The sequence below is a fragment of the Arvicanthis niloticus genome, chromosome 2 (genome assembly GCF_011762505.2).
Source record: "Arvicanthis niloticus isolate mArvNil1 chromosome 2, mArvNil1.pat.X, whole genome shotgun sequence".
In the NCBI taxonomy this organism is placed as follows: Eukaryota; Metazoa; Chordata; class Mammalia; order Rodentia; family Muridae; genus Arvicanthis; species Arvicanthis niloticus.
The window spans coordinates 123,610,442-123,631,217 of record NC_047659.1 but is presented as its reverse complement, the minus strand read 5'-3'; the positions used below and the strand labels follow the sequence as shown (position 1 = coordinate 123,631,217).

The 20,776-nt window shown below is 49.2% G+C and overlaps 1 protein-coding gene and 1 pseudogene across 3 annotated transcripts in view; both read right to left on the bottom strand.

The window, feature by feature from the left end:
- Positions 1-13,163, bottom strand: part of Bpifb1 (BPI fold containing family B member 1) — a 33,299-nt gene extending 20,136 nt beyond the window's left edge. The window contains exons 1-2 of one of the 3 annotated variants that reach the window (XM_034496189.2): positions 13,006-13,163; positions 138-290 (exon numbers count right to left, since the gene is read on the bottom strand). In XM_034496189.2, coding sequence (XP_034352080.1) covers positions 138-252 — 115 coding nt within the window. In that variant the 5' untranslated portion in view covers positions 253-290; positions 13,006-13,163. Of the gene's footprint in view, positions 1-137; positions 291-2,521; positions 2,667-12,986 lie in introns of those variants that run through there. The other 2 variants (XM_076930041.1, XM_076930040.1) reach the window with 2 other exon arrangements.
- A 6,288-nt stretch (positions 13,164-19,451) lies between these two features.
- Positions 19,452-20,011, bottom strand: LOC117704305 (small ribosomal subunit protein eS7 pseudogene; annotated as a pseudogene).
- Between the last annotated feature and the right edge of the window lie 765 nt (positions 20,012-20,776).

Genomic DNA, 20,776 nt, shown 5'->3' with positions numbered 1-20,776 from the left:
CAGCCACTTCTTGTCTCACTCGAGCCTGGGGCTCCACCCCTGGCTGGTATTCTCCTTTGATGAGGAACTCCCTTTTTGGAGGACTGCTCTGTCTGCCCCTTGCTCTATGGTGCTGAGGCCTGGGCCTCATGACTTACGGTTCTTGATGACTTCTGGGCCAAGGCTGAGCACTGCAGGGGGTTGGAGGTTAGCTTGGATTACTGTGGCTCCCAGCAAACCACAGAGGAGGGTGACAATCCATGGGCTGGTCATCTTCCTGGTGTCACTGAGAAGTGGGTGGCAGGTAAGGCCTGTGGTAAGCACAAGAGTCCTGCTAGCTGGACAGAGGGACCCATGGGAGGCACATAATGCCTGGTAGCCTGGGGCACAGTGTCCAGGAGAGACATTCAGGGAAGTAGTTAAGAGCCAAGACTTAGCTGCTCATCCTTGAATCATCAGCTAAAGCACAGATACCTCTGTGTTTCAGGGTTCTCCTCTGGCAAGTGGACACTAAGAAGCTTCGCTTCACAGAGTCTGTGGGATTAACAGTATCTAGAAATTATTCAGTGTGTCGTCGTCTTTCCCACAGGAAGAACTTGGCAGACATTGGCCATTTCCTTGCAGAAAACCCAAAAGGATCTCCAGAAGGCTGGCTCCAGTTTGTCCTGAGTTTCTCAAAGGCCATTCACTCACTCAGCAATTATGAATGAAGCACCACAGCCAGACTCCGTGCTGGGTGTAAGGACACAGTCAGGAGCAGCCCTCCTTTTGAGTAATAATCAAAGCAGCCATTTCTTGTTCCACCTCCACTTTTACCTATGGTACTTTCTGGGTGAAGTGCTGTGGTGCTGGGGTGTCTGTTCCTTTACAACCTGTCACCCTCACAGGGCAGAGAGGTGGCACCTTCAGCCCTGGTCAGTCTTCCTGCCCACACTCCTTACATGGGGCTTCAGATTTCTGCAGACTGTCTTGTTTAGAGAAAAGGGAGACATGGCTCTTGGGACCCATGTACCCTTGCCTGCCTCAGAATGTGGGTTTCTTGTCACCAAAGACAAATGTGGCACTGGGTGATGTGTCTGTTGTGGAATGCCATGAGACGCTGTAGTCAAATCAGAGTTCTTGACCAGGCAGTGCATTCTGGGAGGGAGGACCTTGCTGCCTGCTCCTGACTGTGTCCTTACACACATCATAGAGGCTGGCTGTAGTGCTTCATACATAATTGCTGGTGAGTGAATGGCCTCTGAGAGGCTGTGGACAAACTGAGCCAGCCTTCTGGAGATCCTTATGAAGCCACAGATTACCATCCCTGAGTGTCAGCAGCCTGAGGGAGAAGGGGACATGTCATGGGCCTGGGAGTCAGATAGACTCCAGTAGGAGGCCTTCTTCTATGGCTGGCTGGGTGAACGTGGATGAGTGAGTTAACCTTTCGAAGTCTCTGAGCGGCTGGCTAACGGGAGATGATATTAGCACTCAGGAGAGCAGTTGTGAGCGTGAATGCATCCGCGGCCTGATATTGCTGATGAATGCTATTGAGCCTGACAATGAAGATGGTGACTACTGATCCTGGGATCTGAGGAAACCATCCCACAATCAAAGCCAGGGGACAGAGCATCTTGCATTGATTGATGAGGCAAGAATGCCACCAAATGGTATCTTTGTCTTCCAAACACTTTGGACCCTGTCTGCCCCCTTCTCTCGCTCACTGCTCAGCCTCCTGATCAGAGGGGTTCTGAACCCAGAACCTGTATCGTTGCCCCTTCTGGGAGATACTGTCTCCCCCAAATCCCAGCTTGTGCCTATCCACCATTTATTCCTTATCTTCTGCCCCCTTCATGGACCCACTATGTGGTCCAAAGCCCCTTTCCTCATTATGGACACACTATGTGACTCATAGTCCCTGCCCTCTTCCTGGACCCACTGTTTATAGACCCCTGCTCTGTTTATAGACCCTCACATGGTCCTCAATCCCTGTCCTTGTCATGCACTCACTACATGGTCCTCCACCCCTGCTTTCTTTATAGACCCACTATGTGGTCCACAATCTTTGTCCTCATCATGAACCTACTATGTAGTCCTTAACCCCTTTCCTTTTCATGGATGCCTTTGCTCCTTTCCAGCACACACCCAGTTTTGCATCTTGCATGCTTCTCTGAATCTTTCTCTGGTCCTGGGCCTTCCTTAAACACAGTAAGCCCACAGTGGTCACCTGGGAATTCTGTGAGGGTTGCTGTGACGGATGCTTCTCTTTGTCCCCAGCAACAGCTTAGCACATACAGACATTGCACAGCCACTGTGTGCAGGGTGGTTTGTAGTCCTAGACTGAGGGCTGGAAAAGACCAACCTGCCTTATGCTTCCATCTTTGTTCATGGCTTTCGGATAAGAACAGAGCACCTCCCTGCTTCTCATGTTGACCCCAGAAACCATAGCTGACAGGGTCATTATTAGGCTCAATTCTCACCGAGCAGTTAGGCTGACCTCAGCGAGTCTTCCCTGTGAGGAACCCTTCTGACTGTCCAGGCTTCTAGACTCCTCCCGTTTTACCTGAATGTGCTGGAGTCCTGGGTCTGCCTGCTCCTCTCCTGGGTGGTGGGTTTAGAGACCCAGCCTTATATCTTGCACCCAGACTTGGGCAGCCACCCTGAGCATGTGGGCCAAGACCTCAGGCTGGGCCGAGGTCTCCAAGGTAAATATTTGCAGCTCTTGGTGAACCAAAGCCCTTCCTGGAAGCAGTCTGAGAACTCCAGCTTCCTGAGGTTTGGAGAAAGGAGGGTCCAAACTGGCTGGAGGGACAGAGGGAACACCAAGGCATATGGCAGGCACACAGCAAGCCTTACAAGGGTTCCCTGCATCCTGGGAAGTCACTGTCGCAGGACCGCGTACTGGTCTTTGCAGCCTCTATGGTCAGAAGAGTGAAGATCCACAGGGGACAAGGAGGCCGTTCGGTTTAATATGACTCTGTAGCCAGCATTGGCTCAAACTTCTGAAATCTGATCTGAGTAGGTTATTTTAGGCATATTTAAGGACAGCACAATTTGGTGAAAACTTATTTGGTGATAGTGAAATCAATTTCACATCCACAGCAAAGGGATACGTAAGTGTCCCTGAGGAACAAAGTAAGCTAAATGAAGATCGGTCATGACTGCATTGGAATGCTTCTGAAGTCCATAAAGATAGCTTCTGTACATTGACTGGGGAAAACAAATATACAATAAGGGTCTTGGGGAGGATCTGGTGCTGGAAACGTCTCTAGCCACACAGATAGAGCAAAGGTCACCAGGCTAATAAACATGTCTTCTCCCAGCCTCGTGGGTGGATTGCTATGCATTTCTTTCCCTGAAGGAACACCCTGTGTGTTTATCATTTGAGGTTCCCCTAGTGTATATCTGTGAGCACAAGGGCCTCCATGCCTCCTACAGGACCACGATGAGCATAGGAGCAGATGAACGAACATTTCTTACATGGCAGACATTGACTTATGTTTTCCATCAGTGAGGTTGATGGGTATCATCCTCGTGCGTGGTCCGCCAGTCATCCTGCTCTTAGTGAGGAGGAACCAGCCTCCTCAGTCAGCAAACAGAAGAGCCATGAGTCCAAGCAGAAATCTGGGCTTCAAAAGCCATCTGGGGACATCTCCACAGCATGGTAGAAGCTGGATGTGTGTTAGGGGACAAAGCAGGTTCAAGCCCTGGCTTCACCTTATTCACTCGGAGTGACTTGGGACTCTGAGCTTCTCAGTTTCCGTATGTAAAATGGGTGTACTCAAGCTCCTGTCTCTGACAGGGCACATAGCTGGGGACATGACCTACTCAGAGGAATGCTCAGGAGCAGTGCGTTTGGGGCTGTCGTCGTCGTCGTCACTGCTTACAACTCGATGAGACTTGTAGAGAAGTGATTTAGTCAGGGCAACCACCTGGAAGGGAGGGACGCACAGCCTTGCCCATCACATCCACTTCCACGCAACAAGGGCACCAGAGCTCTACTCACTGACTCTTTAAGAGAACAGGTGTGAATCCCCTCCCCCACCCCGCTACCTCTTTGCTATGCTTCCCTGGACAAGGGGCTTCACCTCTCAGGGCCTCTGCAACAGACTTGGTACAGTGGAGGTTCAGTGCTGTCTACCAGGCTGAGCTATGGGGCCATATGCCCTTGTCACAAGTCTTGTCCCAGGCTCATTTACACTGCCAGGAAGGCAGTGGATGTTTGTGGAGGTAAAAAATAATGAGCGATGGACCATGGGCCCAGGGACAAGAGTGAACTGGACAGAGGGACCCTTGTCACCCTTGCCTGGACTCTCACTCACTCAGTCTCACTCAGCGAGGCAGGTCTCACTCAGCCATACAGCACCAGGTGGGAATGAACAATTCTGCTTTTTCCAGGAGCATTGGTAGCTCAACTGATAGTGATTTGTTCAAGGTCACAGGACCAGGGGTGTCAGGGAGGGGCCTTGAGCCCACTCACCTAGTGCAAGCCACATACTCCTAACCACTCTGCCCCGGTGACTCCTGGTTAATGTTAGGGTCAGTAGGGATATTGATGTGACCTTTGGACACATGTCTTGGCTTCTATCTAGAAATGGTACACTATGAATTAGGGCTAAGAGATTCACTGCTAAGTCTTGTCCCCATCTGTATGGTGATGAGAGAGGGGCACTGTCTCTGAGGTCATATAGTCTCTGGCTGGTCATGGAGGAAAGTGTGGTTTGCATCCTGCCGTGTCCTGAACCCCCAAGGCAAGCTGCTGCAGAGCCAGGAGGACTCCCCGGAAGGACCCTGCCAATGCCTCAGGCACATGTGCAGAGAGATGCACACCCCTGTTTGGTTCCTCAGCTGCCATGCCTGCTGCCCATGGACAATGTCCCTCTGTGGCATGGTGGAACTGGTGCCAAGGCCAGTGCCCACATCTGGTCCAGCTTCCTGCCTTTTGACTCGGCCTTCTAGGGTTGAATAGGCATCACTGAACACCTTGGGTTCTGTACCTGGTTTCATGTGGTCTTGCCTTGCACCTCTTCCTCTGGTCTCATTTCTCTCAGATCCTCACATTCTTGTGTGCATTCCCTCCCTGGAACTCCTCACACCTCACAAAAGCTCCCTCGTGGGCCTGGAGAGATAACTCAGTGGTTAAGAGCACTGGCTGCTTTTAACAGAAGATCTGGGTTTGATTCCCAGCATCCACATTTGTACCTGAAGTCCCAGGAAAGCCAACCCTCTCCTGCCCTTTCTGTACACTGTACACATATTTGGTTCAAAGATGGACATGTAGACAAAACGCCCACTTAATAAGATAATAAAATAAAATAAAAATTGAATAATTAAAAAAAACTCCTCTGTGGTGGTAGCCAGAGGAAAACCCTGGAGTTTGGGAAATGACCCTCTCCTGTGCCTGAGTTGTGACTTCTGCTCTCTTCCGAGGAGAAAATGCTTACAGCATCACCCACTAAATGGCAACTCTACCACCATTACAGAGCTACGCTCACCAGACACCTTCAAGACCCAATCCAGAAGAGAATAGCTCCTCAGCCTGGTCCCTGCATGCACACACATGCAGAGACCAGAGATTGATGTCATGTGTCTACCTCTGTTGCTATACCCTCCGTGGTTCTCTATCTTATTATTTTCTTTTAAAAACTATTTTTTAAAGTTTTTTATTTATGTGTCTGCATTTGTGTGAATGTATGTTATATGTATGGATGTGTTTACAGAGGCCAGAAGAGGACATCAAATCCCTCAGAGCTGTACCTTCTGGCAGTGGTGAGTCACCTGGTGTGGGTGCTGGAAACCAAACTCAGGTCCTCTGGTAGAGCAGCAAATGCGCTAACTACTGAGCCACCTTTCTAGTGCTGGGTCCATCCTAGTTTTGAGACACATTCTCTCACTGATCCTGGAGCACATTGGTTCACCTAGACTGGCTGGCTGGTCAGTGAGTCCCCAGAGCCTGTCTGTTTCTGGCCCTGGCCTGTGCTGGGGTCACACACACATGCTGCTGTCCCAGACTTTAATGTGAGTGCTAAGGTTCTAAACTCAGGCCCACATGCTTATGCAACAGGAACTTTATACTCTGAGTTATGTCCCTGCTTCTTCCCTTCCTCTGTTCTTATACAGTCCCCTCTTGGTCTCCGTGTCTTCACCTTTAAGTCTCTTTTACCAAAAATCCAATTCTACCCAGCAACCATTGGCCCGTTGTAAACCTTGTAAAGCCTTTGTAAAATTTGCCAAAGCATGCAGTGCTTTTGCATGAGAACCAAGCTCTGTAAGACACAGCACAGTTGACTACTCACCTGAGTCCTCTTTTTATACTAGTTTGCCCTACTTTCCTTTCATTCCTACCCCAGGGCCTTTGCACATGCCGTGCCATCTCCTAGGCTGTCACCTTTCACCTGCCAGGTCTCAGCTTCTCTCTGTGGAGAGGCCTTTGCTTGTCACCTGGTGAGAGCAGGGTGCTCTGGCTATACACTGGTGTTTGTTCACACTAGAATTTGCTGAAAACTCAAGTGTGCTAGGCCCTGCAACCCAACAGATGCTTTGCAACAAGGGGATGGGCAGGCCACAGTGCAGGTGAATGGGAGTCAGGGTCGGGGATGACAAAGGTGCAGCTCCTAGTTCCATCATGCAGGGGCCCTGATCCAGTTAGAGTAATAAGCACTATTAGATGGGGCGGGTTATAGTGGAGGCAGTCCCTCCATTCCTATCTCACACTCTTTCCCTCAACCCCTCCTCCCTCCCTCTCTATTTTTGGACAGGGTTTTCTTTTGTCACTCAGGCTGGACTTGAACTCTTCATTTTCCTGCCTCTGTCTCCCAGGTGCTGATATTACAAGCATGCACTGCCACGCCCTTGTCTGTGAAGGCATTTCTTAAAGGACAGTGCTGGTCTCCCCCAAAAGAAGCAGGGTTCTAGAGGGAGAGGACTTTCCCAAGATCGCTTAGGAGCTGGAGGCTATGTTCCTGAAGTGAGATGGACAACGGACTGAGTTCTGTTCGGGTGCATGAGCTGCAGTTACGGTGAGCAGAATGACATGTTTGGGAAGTCACTGCTGTGGATGGTATCCTGGCTGGTGTGGTCACAGCAGGACAGGGGTTTTGCTTGCTAGCGATCATGGTTTGGGGAAGAGATGAAGTGATGTCAGAAAGGCAGGGACTGAGCCAAGGAGGGCTGGAGAGGACAGTCCAGTGGGCAGGGCGAGCATTAGTTAGCTCTTCCTTGGAATGGGTAAGGCTTGGGAATCTCAGCAGAACTTAGAGGCTTAGAGACACTCCCACAGAGTGCCACCGAGGCCCAGTGCAAACACAGCCATCCACAGAGAGCAAGGTCACCTCGCCACAGCCGGGATACACTTTTCTTCCCTCTTCTCCACCTCTCAGATGGTAGAGAATGGTGGTCCCTCTCCATTCTCAGATGGTGAGCAAGGCTGTAAGTCACCAGTCATCTAAGGCAGACTGGGTTAGGGCTGAGGAGAGATGCCACGTCATGTCAAAGCCGTTTGACCAGGTGCAGCAAGAGGCACAGTGGGAAAGACCATCAACCTCTCCTCTGCAGACCATCAAGTAGTCCCAGGAAGAAGGAAATAGCATGTTGGGATCCCCCTGTCCCAGATGAATCAGGGTCAGGGGAAGAGCAGTGACCTGCCTGAGTTCCCATGGCCTAGAGCAGGGGCTGGAAACTAGACCAGCTCTCCCCTACTCTGACCTCTGCTCGGCCACCCTGCCCCACCCTGTCCAGCTTCGACATGGAGAGCCTTTCCGGAGAAGGCTGTGGTTACATGGAAACAGAGGGTGTGGGGAGGAGTGGCTTGGTAGGGGTGGTCAGCTGGGAACCAGCAGACTTTCCAACCATTTCTTGTCTGGAAGAGAGGACAGAAGGAAAGCAAGAATTCAAGCGACTCTTGGCAGACTCAAGTCCTCTACACACTGGCTCTTCTGGGTACCAACGAGGATTCACTTTTGTACCACACCCAGTCATGGTGAAGTCCTCAGGGGTCTGGGTCCAGCAGAAAAGGATGTGACAGTTGACTAGTAATGTCTACCAGGAGCAATCCAGAGGCTTTGTACTGCTGCCCCCTCCCTGTTAAAGACCATCCATTCTGGTAAAATCCTAAAGACACTTAGAAGTGGAAAGAGGAACTTCCAGATGATGGAAAGTTTGCCACCGCCTCCAGTGGGTTGATTTGGGATAATTGTTCCTATCTCTGACCTCAGTGTCCCCAGATGAAAACAGACAGCCATGTCTAACCTTGACTGAGTAGCACTTCTGGGGAATGAACTTGAGAAGCTCAAGTGTTAGCTTAGAGCAGGGCCTAGGCCCAGAAATTTTTTTTTTAAAGATTTGTTTATTTTGTCTTATGTGTTAGTGTTTTGCCTACATGTACACCAACCACATGTGTGTGCCTGACCCTGTGGAGTCCAGAAGAGAGCATCTAGCTTTTCCAGGCAGCTTTCTATAGGCCTGTCCATAGCAGAGGCAGCCCATCTGATGATATTCAAGACAGAAGACACCTTCCTGTGTGTTCTGAGATAGGGTCAGCCCCTTGATTCTAGGTAGAGGGGTCGGGACCCTGCTGAGGGAATTGCTCAGTTGTTTGCGAAAATGATTGTTAGGATGTCACCTTTAGTGTGGTGACTTCTAATAGCCCCAAAGCAGGGCTAATGTAAATGCCCCGAAACAGGGGATCTATTTAGTCCTGAGCCACCAGGCAGCGGTCACTAAACAATACAGAAAGACTGAGGCCACTGAAATTAGCCCAGAGAATGTGCTAGAAGGATATCACTCCCTGAGATAACATCTAGTTACTTGTTTTTTTCTTTCTTTTTGGTGATGTGATCCCAGGTAACTTTTATGATCTCCTTGGTGATTTTAAGATTTAAACTTTTTTTTCACAATTGCAATTTTTTTTTTTTTGAACAGCCAGTCACCACACTAAACAACTTGAAATCGAGCAGAGGAGGCTGGCAGAGGCCGAGGCCGAGGCTGTGTAGCAAGGCCTCCCTTTCCCAGGATCTGAGTCATAGCCCTGCCCATTCTGTGTTAGCTGGAAACTTTGCCACACCACCACTGATAAGTGCACAAAAGCGCAGTCACGGCAGCCGGAAATCCTGGTTCTGGGACATTCTGGGCATAATCCCTCTTTTGTAGAGCAGGAATAGACGAAATTAAATGCAAACAAACCACGGCTAAACCAGGCTCAGTCCCAGTTCTGCCTGGAAATAAGGATCAGGGCCCTGCCCTGATGGGGTTCACACTCAGGTCCTAGCAGGTGCTCAGGTGACCTCAGGTGCAGAGGTCACAGCAGGCAGTGGTGGGGCTCTGTGCTCCGAGTTCCTACCCCATTGACAGCTTGTGATCAGAAGAGGCTGGAGGCTGGAGGTTGGTTGCTTTAAGGACAGGATCTGAGACAGTGTGACATATGTGTCTACTGCAAGGAGTCCAAGTCAAGTGTGGCATGCTAGCATGGAGGTTGGCATGGGACATGTCAGGGTCTGAGAGTGTGGGACCCACAGGCAACATAAGGATAGAAGCAACACACAGAGGAAGATCAGGTCTGACAGAGGTCTGTACCCTTCTAGGGTGTGACTGTCCCCGGAATCTCTGTTGAGGCCTCTGGAACAGGTGCACTGAGAGGAGACGAGCTAGACAGAGACATTTGACCTGGGCTGGAAGAGGGAACTAAGAGGTGGGCACAAGCGGAGGGCAGCATTTCATGTGAGGTCTCCCATGGGTGAAACAGTGAGTCCGGGAGCTGTCTGAACCCCGTGGCAAGCACAGGTAGATAGCACAGGTCCTCGGCTCTTGCTGGGTTGCTGCAGTCTTCACCAGACCCTTCCTTGGGTGGGACAACTGTCTGTTCTGACTCCCCAAGTCATGCCTTAAGGACTGTTCTATCTGAAGCCCCAGTCTCCTCAGAGGTCTCTCTCTCTGTCTCTCTATCTGTCTCTCTGCTCTCTTTCTGTCTCTCTGTCTCTGTCTCTCTGCTCTCTTTCTGTCTTTGTCTCTCTGTCTCTCTTTCTCTCTGTTTCTGGTTTCTCCAAGCCTCTCTTTCTTCTGTCTCTTTCTCTCTCTCCCGTTCTTTCTCATACCCATCTGTCCTGGTCCTATCTCTCTCCCTGCCTCTCTCTCCTCTTATGTCTTTCCCTCCACTCTTTCTCCCTCTCTCCGTGTATCTCTAGGTGCCACTGGAGAGGCTGATAGAGCTGGGGCTCCGTGGAGAGCAAGGTTGTGGCACCTGGATAAAGCGGGCGACCTCTCCCAATTATGTGGCCCTGGATATGTGTCCTTTCCTCTCTGTGCTACAGCCTGGGCCTGGAAGAGCACTGAACACTCAGCTATGTCTAACCTTGACTGAGTAGCACTTCTGGGGGATGGGCTTGAAGAGCTCTAAGTGTTAGCTTAGAGCAGGGCCTAGGCCCAGAAATATTTTTTAAAGATTTGTTTATTTTCTTTTATGTGTATGAGTGTTTTGCCTACATCACACCAACCAAATACATGTGCCTGATCCTGTGGAGTCCAGAAGATGGGATTAGACTCTTTGGGACTGGAGTTACCCATGGTTGTCAACCACCCCATGGTCCCTAGTCCCCTAAATAGCTGAGCCATCTCTACAGCCCCAAGGGACTCAGCCTGAGCATCTCTGATATCATTACTGTGCTCACTGAGACTGCTGCCCATGTCCATGGCTGGATAAAGAAAACACAGTGTCTGGAAAATCCAGGCTTCTGAGAATACTTCCGTAGCTGTGTCTGTGTGTTGGGGCCCAAGGAGATGAGGGATCTCTGAGATGAGGGTGCTTCTAAGCAGATGAGTCTCTCACATTGAGAAGCACTCCGAGGTTAGCCTCATCTTCCCCTGCTTGGCTGTGGTGGAGATAGCCTCTCAGGGCAGCTTCTTCCATTCTGCTCCAGGGCAGGACTCAGCAGCAGCCCAGGGCAGGCCCAGGGAGGTGGCTGCAGCTGCTGCCTGAGACTTCACCGTGTGGTCTTAGGAGTTCACCCCAGCATCTTTCTGCAATTTCTGTTTCTTTAGAAATCCAGGTGTGTGTGAGGTGTGTGTGTGTGTGTGTGTGTGTGTGTGTGTATGTGTGGAGAGAGAGAGAGAGAGAGAGAGAGAGAGAGAGAGAGAGAGAGAGAGAGATCTAGCTAACCACTGAGTTGGCTAGCCATCAGATGTGTGACAGAGCCGAGTTCTGTATGCCTTGGACACACCAGGGGACACATTCTTCTAAACCAGGATTCTCTGGGTGAGAATTAGACATAGACAGATGTAAAACCATCTCCATATTTTCAGTGTGTGACTGGAATAAAGAGGCAACTGGAGAGGCCATCATGCCACTATCTATGAGTTTTTAGTCCCACTGAAAATTGGATAGTCCCTCTACCCAACACACACACACACACACACACACACACACACACACACACACACACACACACCTCTTCCTGTTCAACATTCATGTGCTTGGATTTACAAACAACTTTGGGGGTTGAGTACTCACAGAAGGAAGTGCATGCCTAGCACACAGAACAGACTGGCCCTGCTGTTTCTGCATGCTCGGCAGGCAGTGGCTGGTCCTGAGCCTGGTATTTTAGTTATAACTCTCATCACACAGATGCAGACCTAGTGGTGGTGACTTATTCAAGGTCACACAGTGATGAGGACAGGAAGCCAGGGTTTGAATTCAAGTCTGTGTGACTCCAATCCTGGCATTCTTGTCCTTTTACCCGTGTCTGCTGGATACCTGTATTTAGCTGCAATCCTCTCCTGCCCACAGCCGCCTCAGATGATCCTACCTACCAATGGCTGAGACTCTTAATTGTCAGCATACATTTTGACCCACGAAGCCACATTGGAAAACTTGAATAAGCTCAATGTTCTACTCCTAACTGGAAATTATGTCTCGATTCCTAAAGTGGATAATGTCACTTTCCATCAACAATAGGACCATAGTGACGCCGATGATGGCGATAACCAAGTTTGGGTGTTTAGATGTGATGTCTGCTGTGTTCATGTGTGCAGCCCGGTACAGGTGTCTGGAAATGTGTGGATGGGGTTTGGGTGAGCCCTTGCTAGAGGGAGAGGGGAGAGGGGAGAGGGGAGAGGGGAGAGGGGAGAGGGGAGAGGGGAGAGGGGAGAGGGGAGAGGGGAGAGGGGAGAGGGGAGAGGGGAGAGGGGAGAGGGGAGAGGGGAGAGGGGAGAGGGGAGAGGGGAGAGGGGAGAGGGGAGAGGGGAGAGGGGAGAGGGGAGAGGGGAGAGGGGAGAGGGGAGAGGGGAGAGGGGAGGAGAGGGGAGGAGAGGGGAGGAGAAGGGAGGAGAGGGGAGGACAGGGGAGGAGAGGGGAGGAGAGGGGAGGACAGGGGAGGACAGGGGAGGAGAGGGGAGAGGGGGGGAGAGGGGAGAGGGGGGGAGAGGGGAGAGGGGGGGAGAGGGGAGAGGGGGGGAGAGGGGAGAGGGGGGGGAGAGGGGAGAGGGGGGGAGAGGGGAGAGGGGAGAGGGGGGAGGGGAGAGGGGAGAGGGGAGGAGAGGGAGAGGGAGAGGGGAGAGGGGAGAGGGAGAGGGGAGAGGGGAGAGGAAGAAGAATGGCTTTTTAAGTGTCAGCGCAAACAGAAGCATGTTATTGACCTCTGTCAACTAACCTCTCCTTTACCCAGTGCTGGGGATTGAACCCAGAAGCCAGGCCTCAGCAAGAACCTCGCCACTGAGCCCCACTCTGGGCCCCACCATGAGCCCCACTCTGGGCCCCACCATGAGCCACACTCTGGGCCCTTGCTTTCACCTCTCCAAGGGAGGATTTAATGAATGGTTGGAGATGTGCTGGAAACAGACAAGCACCATGTCCTGCTCTTCTCTGAGTTATCATCACAAGGACTGAGAGACTAGGAATGAAATCATTTGCTTACTGCCCCTCAATGGTGCCAGAGTGCCACCTGACAGTGCCACCGTGCCACTGCAGCATAGATTCTAGAAAACCCTCCCCAAGGTCTCCAGCATCAGCTATGCACTGAACACACCCCAAGTGTACGCACCCGGATTGCAGTCTCTCACCTTGGGGTGGCTGTGTCCAGTGGCAGAACCTCTGAGACCCAAGCGAAGCTAGTTCCCTCACTTCTGCACCTGGTCTGCAGCCCGGGGCCTCCTAGGGCTTTGAATATGTTGGTGTTTGCTTGGTCTGACGTCCTGGGGGCCAGCAGGGGTGCACAGGAGAACCTCCCTCATGACCCCTTTCACAGGGTCAGGTTCCTATGCTAACATTTGCTCATTCGGTCACCAGGTCATCCAGGAGAAAGAGGCACCAAGAAGTTCAACCCCTAGACAAAGGCAAGCCAAGTTCACCACCAAAAAGTAGGGGACTATGATTCTGCTCCTGCTCCCTTCAGTGCACCCTCCCCAGCCCTCACCCCTCTTCATGCAGCTCTGCTGCTCCTGACAGAGCTGGTTCCATTTCTTTGCAGAGTAGACCCAACTTCTGGTCATTTTTCACCTTGTTTCTCTCCCACCACAAATAGTGTCTCTGGCTACCTCTCCTCTCTACCTCTGCTGTTCAGGGCTTCCCTCAGGTCTCCTCACTTACTCTTCTCAGGCCTCCCTGACTTCCACCTCACCTGTCAAACTGATTTCTTGTCATTGTAACCACAGCCATCTTGCCTAACCCCAGTGACTTACTGTGAGCATTTCCCAACACTATATTGGGTGCACTTATGCCACCATGGACACCTGACTTGCTTGCTTTATTCCCTGCCACCTGACTAAGGTGCTGGTTGCAAATATCTGTGCCCTTTCCCTCAATACTCTGGTGGCACTTTATAGCCTGGAGCTTGATATTTGCTAACAGTCTGGTTTCAGCTCACAGAGGGGCCACCACATAGCTTTCTTTGTTCAGTATCAGGATTCAGCTGATACTAGTCACCTCTGCCGCCCTGCTGAGCTGGGCCTGGGGCAATCAAAGTCAGGCACTTGCTCTGGAACTTGATACTACCCTTCAGACCTCAAAGCAATTTGTAGGGTTTAAACTCACAGTACAGATGATGGGGGTGGCGATAATCAGCCTGAAAGATGAGTTGTCTTTTCAAAGCTACCCAGATACAGAAGGAAGCCCTCAGGCATGAAGTGTGGTACAAATAGACAGACCCTGGGTGGGATTGCCACATAGCTGCTACCAAGTCTTAGACAAGAGAACTTTCTGGAAGCAATAAGACAGTCCCAGGGACTGTGCTGTCTGTGTGATGCTCATGGCTGCGACTCTCATGACATCATGGCTGACATTCATCGTCATCCTGCAGAAAATCAGGCTAGTGAAGTGCCACCGAGAAAAACCAAATGTAAAGGGTGGCTTGCAAGGCGTTGACAAAGGTACAAACCCATGTAACCACCCCTCTCCTTCCTGTCAGGATTCAGAATGTCACCATCACCCAAGAGAGGTCATGTCCTTTATAATCTTTCCCAGCCAGTATCTCTTGAGCTCTCTCAGCAGGGATCAGATCTGACTTTTTTCCACCATAGATTAGTCTAGTCTGTTGGATAATTTCAAGCATGTGAGCACATCTCAGTCACACTCACTCATGTGCTACCACTGATATTGTTTTGGTCTGTCTGGGCTGCAGCTAATCCTCCTGACAGAGACACAGTCTCCCATTGTATGAATGTGTGAATGTGCCAAAATGTGGTAATTTATTCTTCTTTCAAATGACCCCTAGAGAGTTTCAAATTGTGGGTATAGTTTCTACAAATGTCTTATGTGCATCAATTTGTGAATATATTTTATTTCGCCTGGGATGAAATCTCTGGGTCATGGGGATCAGTGTTTTATTAGCTTTATGAGAAACTTCCAGAGTCTTTTCTAAAGTGGTTGTACCACCCTATATTTTCACTTATAGTATATAAGAATTCTGTCAGTCCATTCCTTCACTAACATTGGATAATGCCAGATCTTGTGGGTGTGCTAATGCCATCTTTACAAGAAAGCATTCCACTGATGCCTTTTGACTCTCAGGAGACTTCGGTTGCTAAATTAGCATTTGAATCCCCCATGGCTAAAGCCCATCTTTGCCCAGTCTTGAATTTTCCAGGTTTTACCCTACACTGATGCGGCGAACAGTTCTCCGGTGTGCCATCAAACAGTTCATTTTCTTTTGCTCTTACGTAGCTGTTTTCTCACTTGAAATGCATTCTTGCCCTCACCAGTCTGGAGATGTCCCATTTGTCTTTTTAAGACTCAGCCTAAGGGCTCTGGGGTACTACCAGAGTACTTGTCTAATGTGAACAGAGCCCTGAGTTTGAACTGGAGGCAGAAGGATCAGAAGTTCAAGGTTATCTTTAACCATATAGGGAGTTTGAGACTAACGAGCTACATAAGACATTACCAGAAAGAGGGGGGGTACGGGGGAGAGAAACAGACAGAGACAGAGAGACAGAGACAGACACACACAGGGAGTAAGATAGAGACAGAGAGAAGGGAGATTGGAGGGAGGAGGGAAACAGAGACAGAAAGACAGAGAGCTAAGCTTAGGTATCATCCCCTTCTCAAAGCCTAGGCACTAATATCCCACCAAGAAGTCATGGAGGTCCTTTCTAGCAAGTCTCCCTACAGCTCCAGTCACCTTGTTCTGTCACTGTCATATCCTCTGGACTTTGAACTCTATGAGGAAGACACCATTAGATTCATGACATCTCCAGCATCCAGAACACCACTCAGTAGGATCCAGGAGGTATCTAAGAGCTTGCACAGATGCAGCAGATGCAACTCGGACAGCACCTTGCTGCTTGTGTATCATGGAGACACACGTTACAATTGAATTAATCCTCACTAGAGCCTGTGAAGAAGATGGCATTCTTGTGACAGAGTTAGGGAGCTGGAGACTCATTGTCAAAGGAGAAGGTGTCCTGGCATCCTGTTATGTAAGCATCTCCTTGGCCATCCCTTTCTTAAAGACGGCCTTCCTGCACTTCTTCCCACTTGGTTGCCTCCTCCTGCAGTGTAGTCTTCCTTCAGTGATCTTACTAACTAATGTGTTCATGTGTGATTGCCTGCCCTTCCCTGTCCACGGGTAGTAGGCGCATGACAAAGTCAGCTCACCAGCCACTCTGTTTTCCAAGCACACTGCCACATGGTGGACAAATCATAGTAATGCTTCTATCCCTGACTAACATGTACTATTCATAAGAAAATACATTAATTTGATACTCATAGAGAGGTAAAGAAATGTGGGCTGAAAGTGGGTTAGTGTAACTTTTAAGATATTTAAGAAAAACAAGTATAGACATGATGGACTCCCAGAGGCGGATGGCTCAATGGGTGAGAATATTCGCTCTGTGAGCTGAAGATCTGAGTTCACATCTCCAGAATTCATACAAAAGGCTGAGAGTGAGTACTTATAACCCCTGAGGTGTGGGAGTGTGAAGGGCGGGGTGGGTACAGGAGAATGGTTGGTGCTTGCTGGCTGCCATCCTAGCTCCAGCTTTCAATGATGGACTCTTATCTCAAAGCAACACATCAGACTGATAGACACTCAGTATTCTCTTCTAGTCTCTCTGCACATGCATGGGCATGCATTTGGTTTGAATCAGACACCATGACCAAGGCAACTCTTATAAAATAAAACTTTGGAGCCTTGTTTATAGTTTCATTATCATTATGGCAGGAAGCATGGTAGCAAGGAATATGGCCACAGCTAAGCATGGTGCTGGAGAAGTAGCTATGAGCTATAGCCTCATCTGTATGGAGAGAGAGAGAGAGAGAGAGAGAGAGAGAGAGAGAGAGAGAGAGAGAGAGAGAAAGAGAGAGAGAGAGAGAGACTCTAGGTTTGACATGGATTTTTGAAACCTCAAAGCCCATCTCCAGTGACACACTTCTTCCAACAAGGCCACAACACTTAATCTTTCTAATCCTTTTAAGTAGTGCTACTCCTTGGTGACTATACATTCAAATATATGAGTCTATAGAGACCATTCGTATTCAAACCACCACACATACCTCCACATACATGTGTATATATATACACCGTATATACAAGACACAGTCACACCAATCCCCAACACACACACACACACACACACACACACACACACACACACACACAGAGTTATACTTAGAGACCTTTACATTTTGTTGTCGATAAAGTTTACCTTAAAATTTAAAAATATAGGCTGGAGAGATGCCTCAGTAGTTAAGAGCACTGGATGCTTTGCAGATGACTTGGTCCCTTCCCAGCAACAACTACCAGAGGCTCCAGCTCCAGGTGATCATATATGTTCTCTCTTTTGGTCTCTGCAGGCACTACATGCATGTGGTGCACATACATGGGGGGAAGGACAGGATGGGTAGATACAACTAACTGTGAGCTCGCAAGCAGAGTAAACCGCTAATTACTCTAGCAGTTGAATGGGTGTGTGTCCACCACACATTTAGGTCAAATTATGTGCAGGTGTTGAGATTTTCAATTTCTCTCTCTCTCTCTTTCTCTCTCTCTCTCTCTCTCTCTCTCTCTCTCTCTCTCTCTCTCTCTCTGTGTGTGTCTGTCTGTCTGTCTCTCTCTCTCTGTCTCTCTGTCTCTCTCTCTCTCTCTCTCTCTCTCTCTCTCTCTGTCTTTCTGAGACAAAGCTTCATGTAGCCAGGCTGAGCTTGGATTTCCTAAACAGGAAAGGGTGGCCTCATATTTTCAATCCTCTTATCTCCACCTCCTGGTGCTGTTTCACTACACTCAGTTTATGTAGTGCTGGGGATTGAACCCAGGGCGTTGTGCATGTTACGTGAGCCCCTGTCAGACATGAAGCTAGGTGCTTCGGCAGTCCCAGTCTGGTGTTGAAAGCCGGAAGTTCCCTGGGAAGTCCCATGCTGGAATGCCTGTGGCAGAAGCAGAGCCGCAGCTCCACACAGTACCTGTATCGTCTTTTCTCAGAGACCTCTGCTCAGGTGAAGCCAGATTCTTGACTGTGCCCCAGAAAAGATTTTCCGGATGAGTCAGTAGGAAGCAGGGCTTGACTTCAGCAGGAGACAGCTTTAGCAGAGGGCGTATAGAGATTGGGGGATGGGAGCTCTTAAGAAAAGCATGGGACAGCTAAGTGTGAACACACAGGCTTCCTCTGAGAGAACTGTGCTTAAGCGATATACTGTTTTGGTGCCTTCTCAACTGACATTGTTGAAAAGGTTTCTGAGAACTTGTTCACTCTTTTTAAAAAAATACTTATTTATTTTTTTATATGTGAGTGTTTGCCTGTATGTATGTATGTATGTATGCCTGGTGCTTGAGGAGGCCAGAAGTGGGTGTCAGATCCCCTGGAACTGAAGTCAGAGCTGGTATGAGCCATCGCGCAGGTGCTGGAGCCAGCTGCAGGTCTTCTGCAAGAGCTTCAAGTGCTCTTAACTGTGGAGCCACCTTCCCATCCCCTTTCTACTTTTTCATTTTTGGAAAATGAGGTCATAGGTTAGCTTTCAAGATACACTGGATAGGATTGCAGCTGATATGGTAAAACCATAGGTAGCGGGGGTGCACAAGGAAATGAAGACACATTTTTACTGTAAGCAAACTTTAGAGTCTTGTTTGTAAGATTCCCAGAAAACTGAAAATTTGTGATTGGGAAATGGAGTCAGGCCCTGTTCAGGGCCACGTGCACTTGGGCATTCGTTAAACCTGCTTCATTGGTAGCTTATTTTCTCTTGAAATCTTTCTGTGTGAGGGGAGACATCGAGCCACATATAAGCATTAAAGCATTAGCAGATGTTTTTGTTGGATCTTGAGACTGAACAAAAGCCACGGCTTTTATATTTTCTTCTACCATGGGGTACCTGGTAACCATAATCCAAGCAAATCACCCAAATCTACTTCAGAAACAGGCACAGATTCTGCATACCTGGGCGTGCAGACCGTGGAGGACCAAGGGCACCTCTCGCCCCAGTCATCAGGGAGATGCAGACAGAGCTCTCCTCACTGTGGCATGGTTTTCCCCTGTGTGCTGCCATTTGGTTCTGTCAGACATCTGTCTTCATCATCTTCTGTGCTGAAGAGCAAGGCAATTTTTCTAAACAGTACTGATGGTGGTATTCTGAGAATATGACATAATACAAAAGAACAAGCCTAGGAAGGAAGCCAGTGGGGAACATATGCTAACACAGTATATGATTATAAACATGGAGTGTATGTGACTATATAACAATGCCTAAAAGAAAAGTAACGACGCCACCAGAACCAAAAGTAACACTAAAACTGCTGGGGGATTATAAGTGGGACTTACCTGTGCTTTTAAGAAGTTACTATGTAAGGACCTGAGGAAGCTCTGAGTGAGTGAAGTTCTGGGTAATGTGTATTTTGACATGGGTATGGCCATGTCCAGGGTGGCAAGGCCAAATGACTCATGGGAAACTGGCAAAGCTGTCACCCAGGCTCAAGAGAAGTGGCAAAGCTTTCCTTGGGGGTCTGAGTATGAGTGTTTATGGACTGTTTTTTTTTTTTTTTTTTTTTTTTAACTATAAATGATACTTTCTTCAGTCATCGTCTTTACAACTGAAACTCTGGGAATTCAAAATTAACATCCTTGCCTGTGAGCTTCTTGTACACACCAGAAAAAGTTTCCACGCTGTGCTCCACGTTGTTCTGCTGTGCTCTGTCTAAGTGAACTTTTATGAGCTGGCTGCCATCCAGTTTCATATGGATCCTCTTACCCATAATTCACTCAGGAAAACCAAGTCCTCAAGGATGGCGTCCTGCACTGCTGTCAGGGCGCGCGTTCTGGGACGCTTTTGCTCATTTTTCATATGGCTTTTCTGGGTTGGCAGTGAAGGCTACATGCTTCTCACTGAGCTTTTTCTCCAATTCACAAACTAGCTGGACTAGTTCAGCTAGGAAAGATTTCAGCTGAGGAACTGGTACAAAAATTATGATAGCTTTCTGACCACTACCAACTTCGATTTCCTAGGCCGCGGTGTGTTGAGTTCCTGCAGCTTTGCCTTGAGATCTGAGTTCATCTCCAGCTCGAGCAGCGCCTGAGAGATGCCAGATTCGAACTCCTCCGGCTTCTCGCCTTTGGGCTTCATAATCTTGGCGCTCAAGCTGAACATGGCTTCGTCCTTCTGGAGTGCCGGCTTAGAAGATGTTTCTAAGTATTGATCAGTGTGTGCAAAGACTGGCAGCTGCAGCTTTTTCCTCCCAGATGTTACAGTCTGAGACTGCTCCCTACAGAGATCTCCTGTGGACTAGTTAACCTGCCCTCTATGTTGTACCTAATAACATCCAGAGCTTCCAGTTCCCTGTGGTGGTCCCAGCTTCACTGTGATGTGCCTGTCCTTTCTTCATTGCCTCACCACCCAGGTGATAGCCAGGCTTCCAGGACCCAAGCCGTGTGGCATTAAGGTATTGTTCTTTGTCTGAAGAGAATTTTAAAGTTTTCACAGTTCATACTGTAAGTGGCCTTATCCTCAGGATATTCTTGAGGCTGTGGAGACTCAGAAGGGGAGGGAAGGAAAGGGAGAGGGGGGCAGAGGAAGGAGGGGAAGGGGGAAGGGGACGAGGACGGAGGGGGAAGGAGGAGGAGAGGGAGAGGAAGTTTTAGCTTAGAGAATAAGTTCCTGAGCTCTTGCAGTCTGGGTGGGCAGGCCCTTCCTTATTCGTCCTGAGAAGTGTCAGCAGACACCAGATGTTTTATGTCTATTAAAAGGAAGCACTGAGAATGCTCACCTGTCAATCTTTGTTTTCAGAAGATGCTCATGTTTTTGTGCAAAATGAAGGAAAGACTAGTTGGTGCACTGCTACAGAAGCAGTTTGGACTGAGGGTTTCACGGCCCTCATTTTGTGCCCTCCCCCGCCCTGGAAAGCACAGGTGGCTA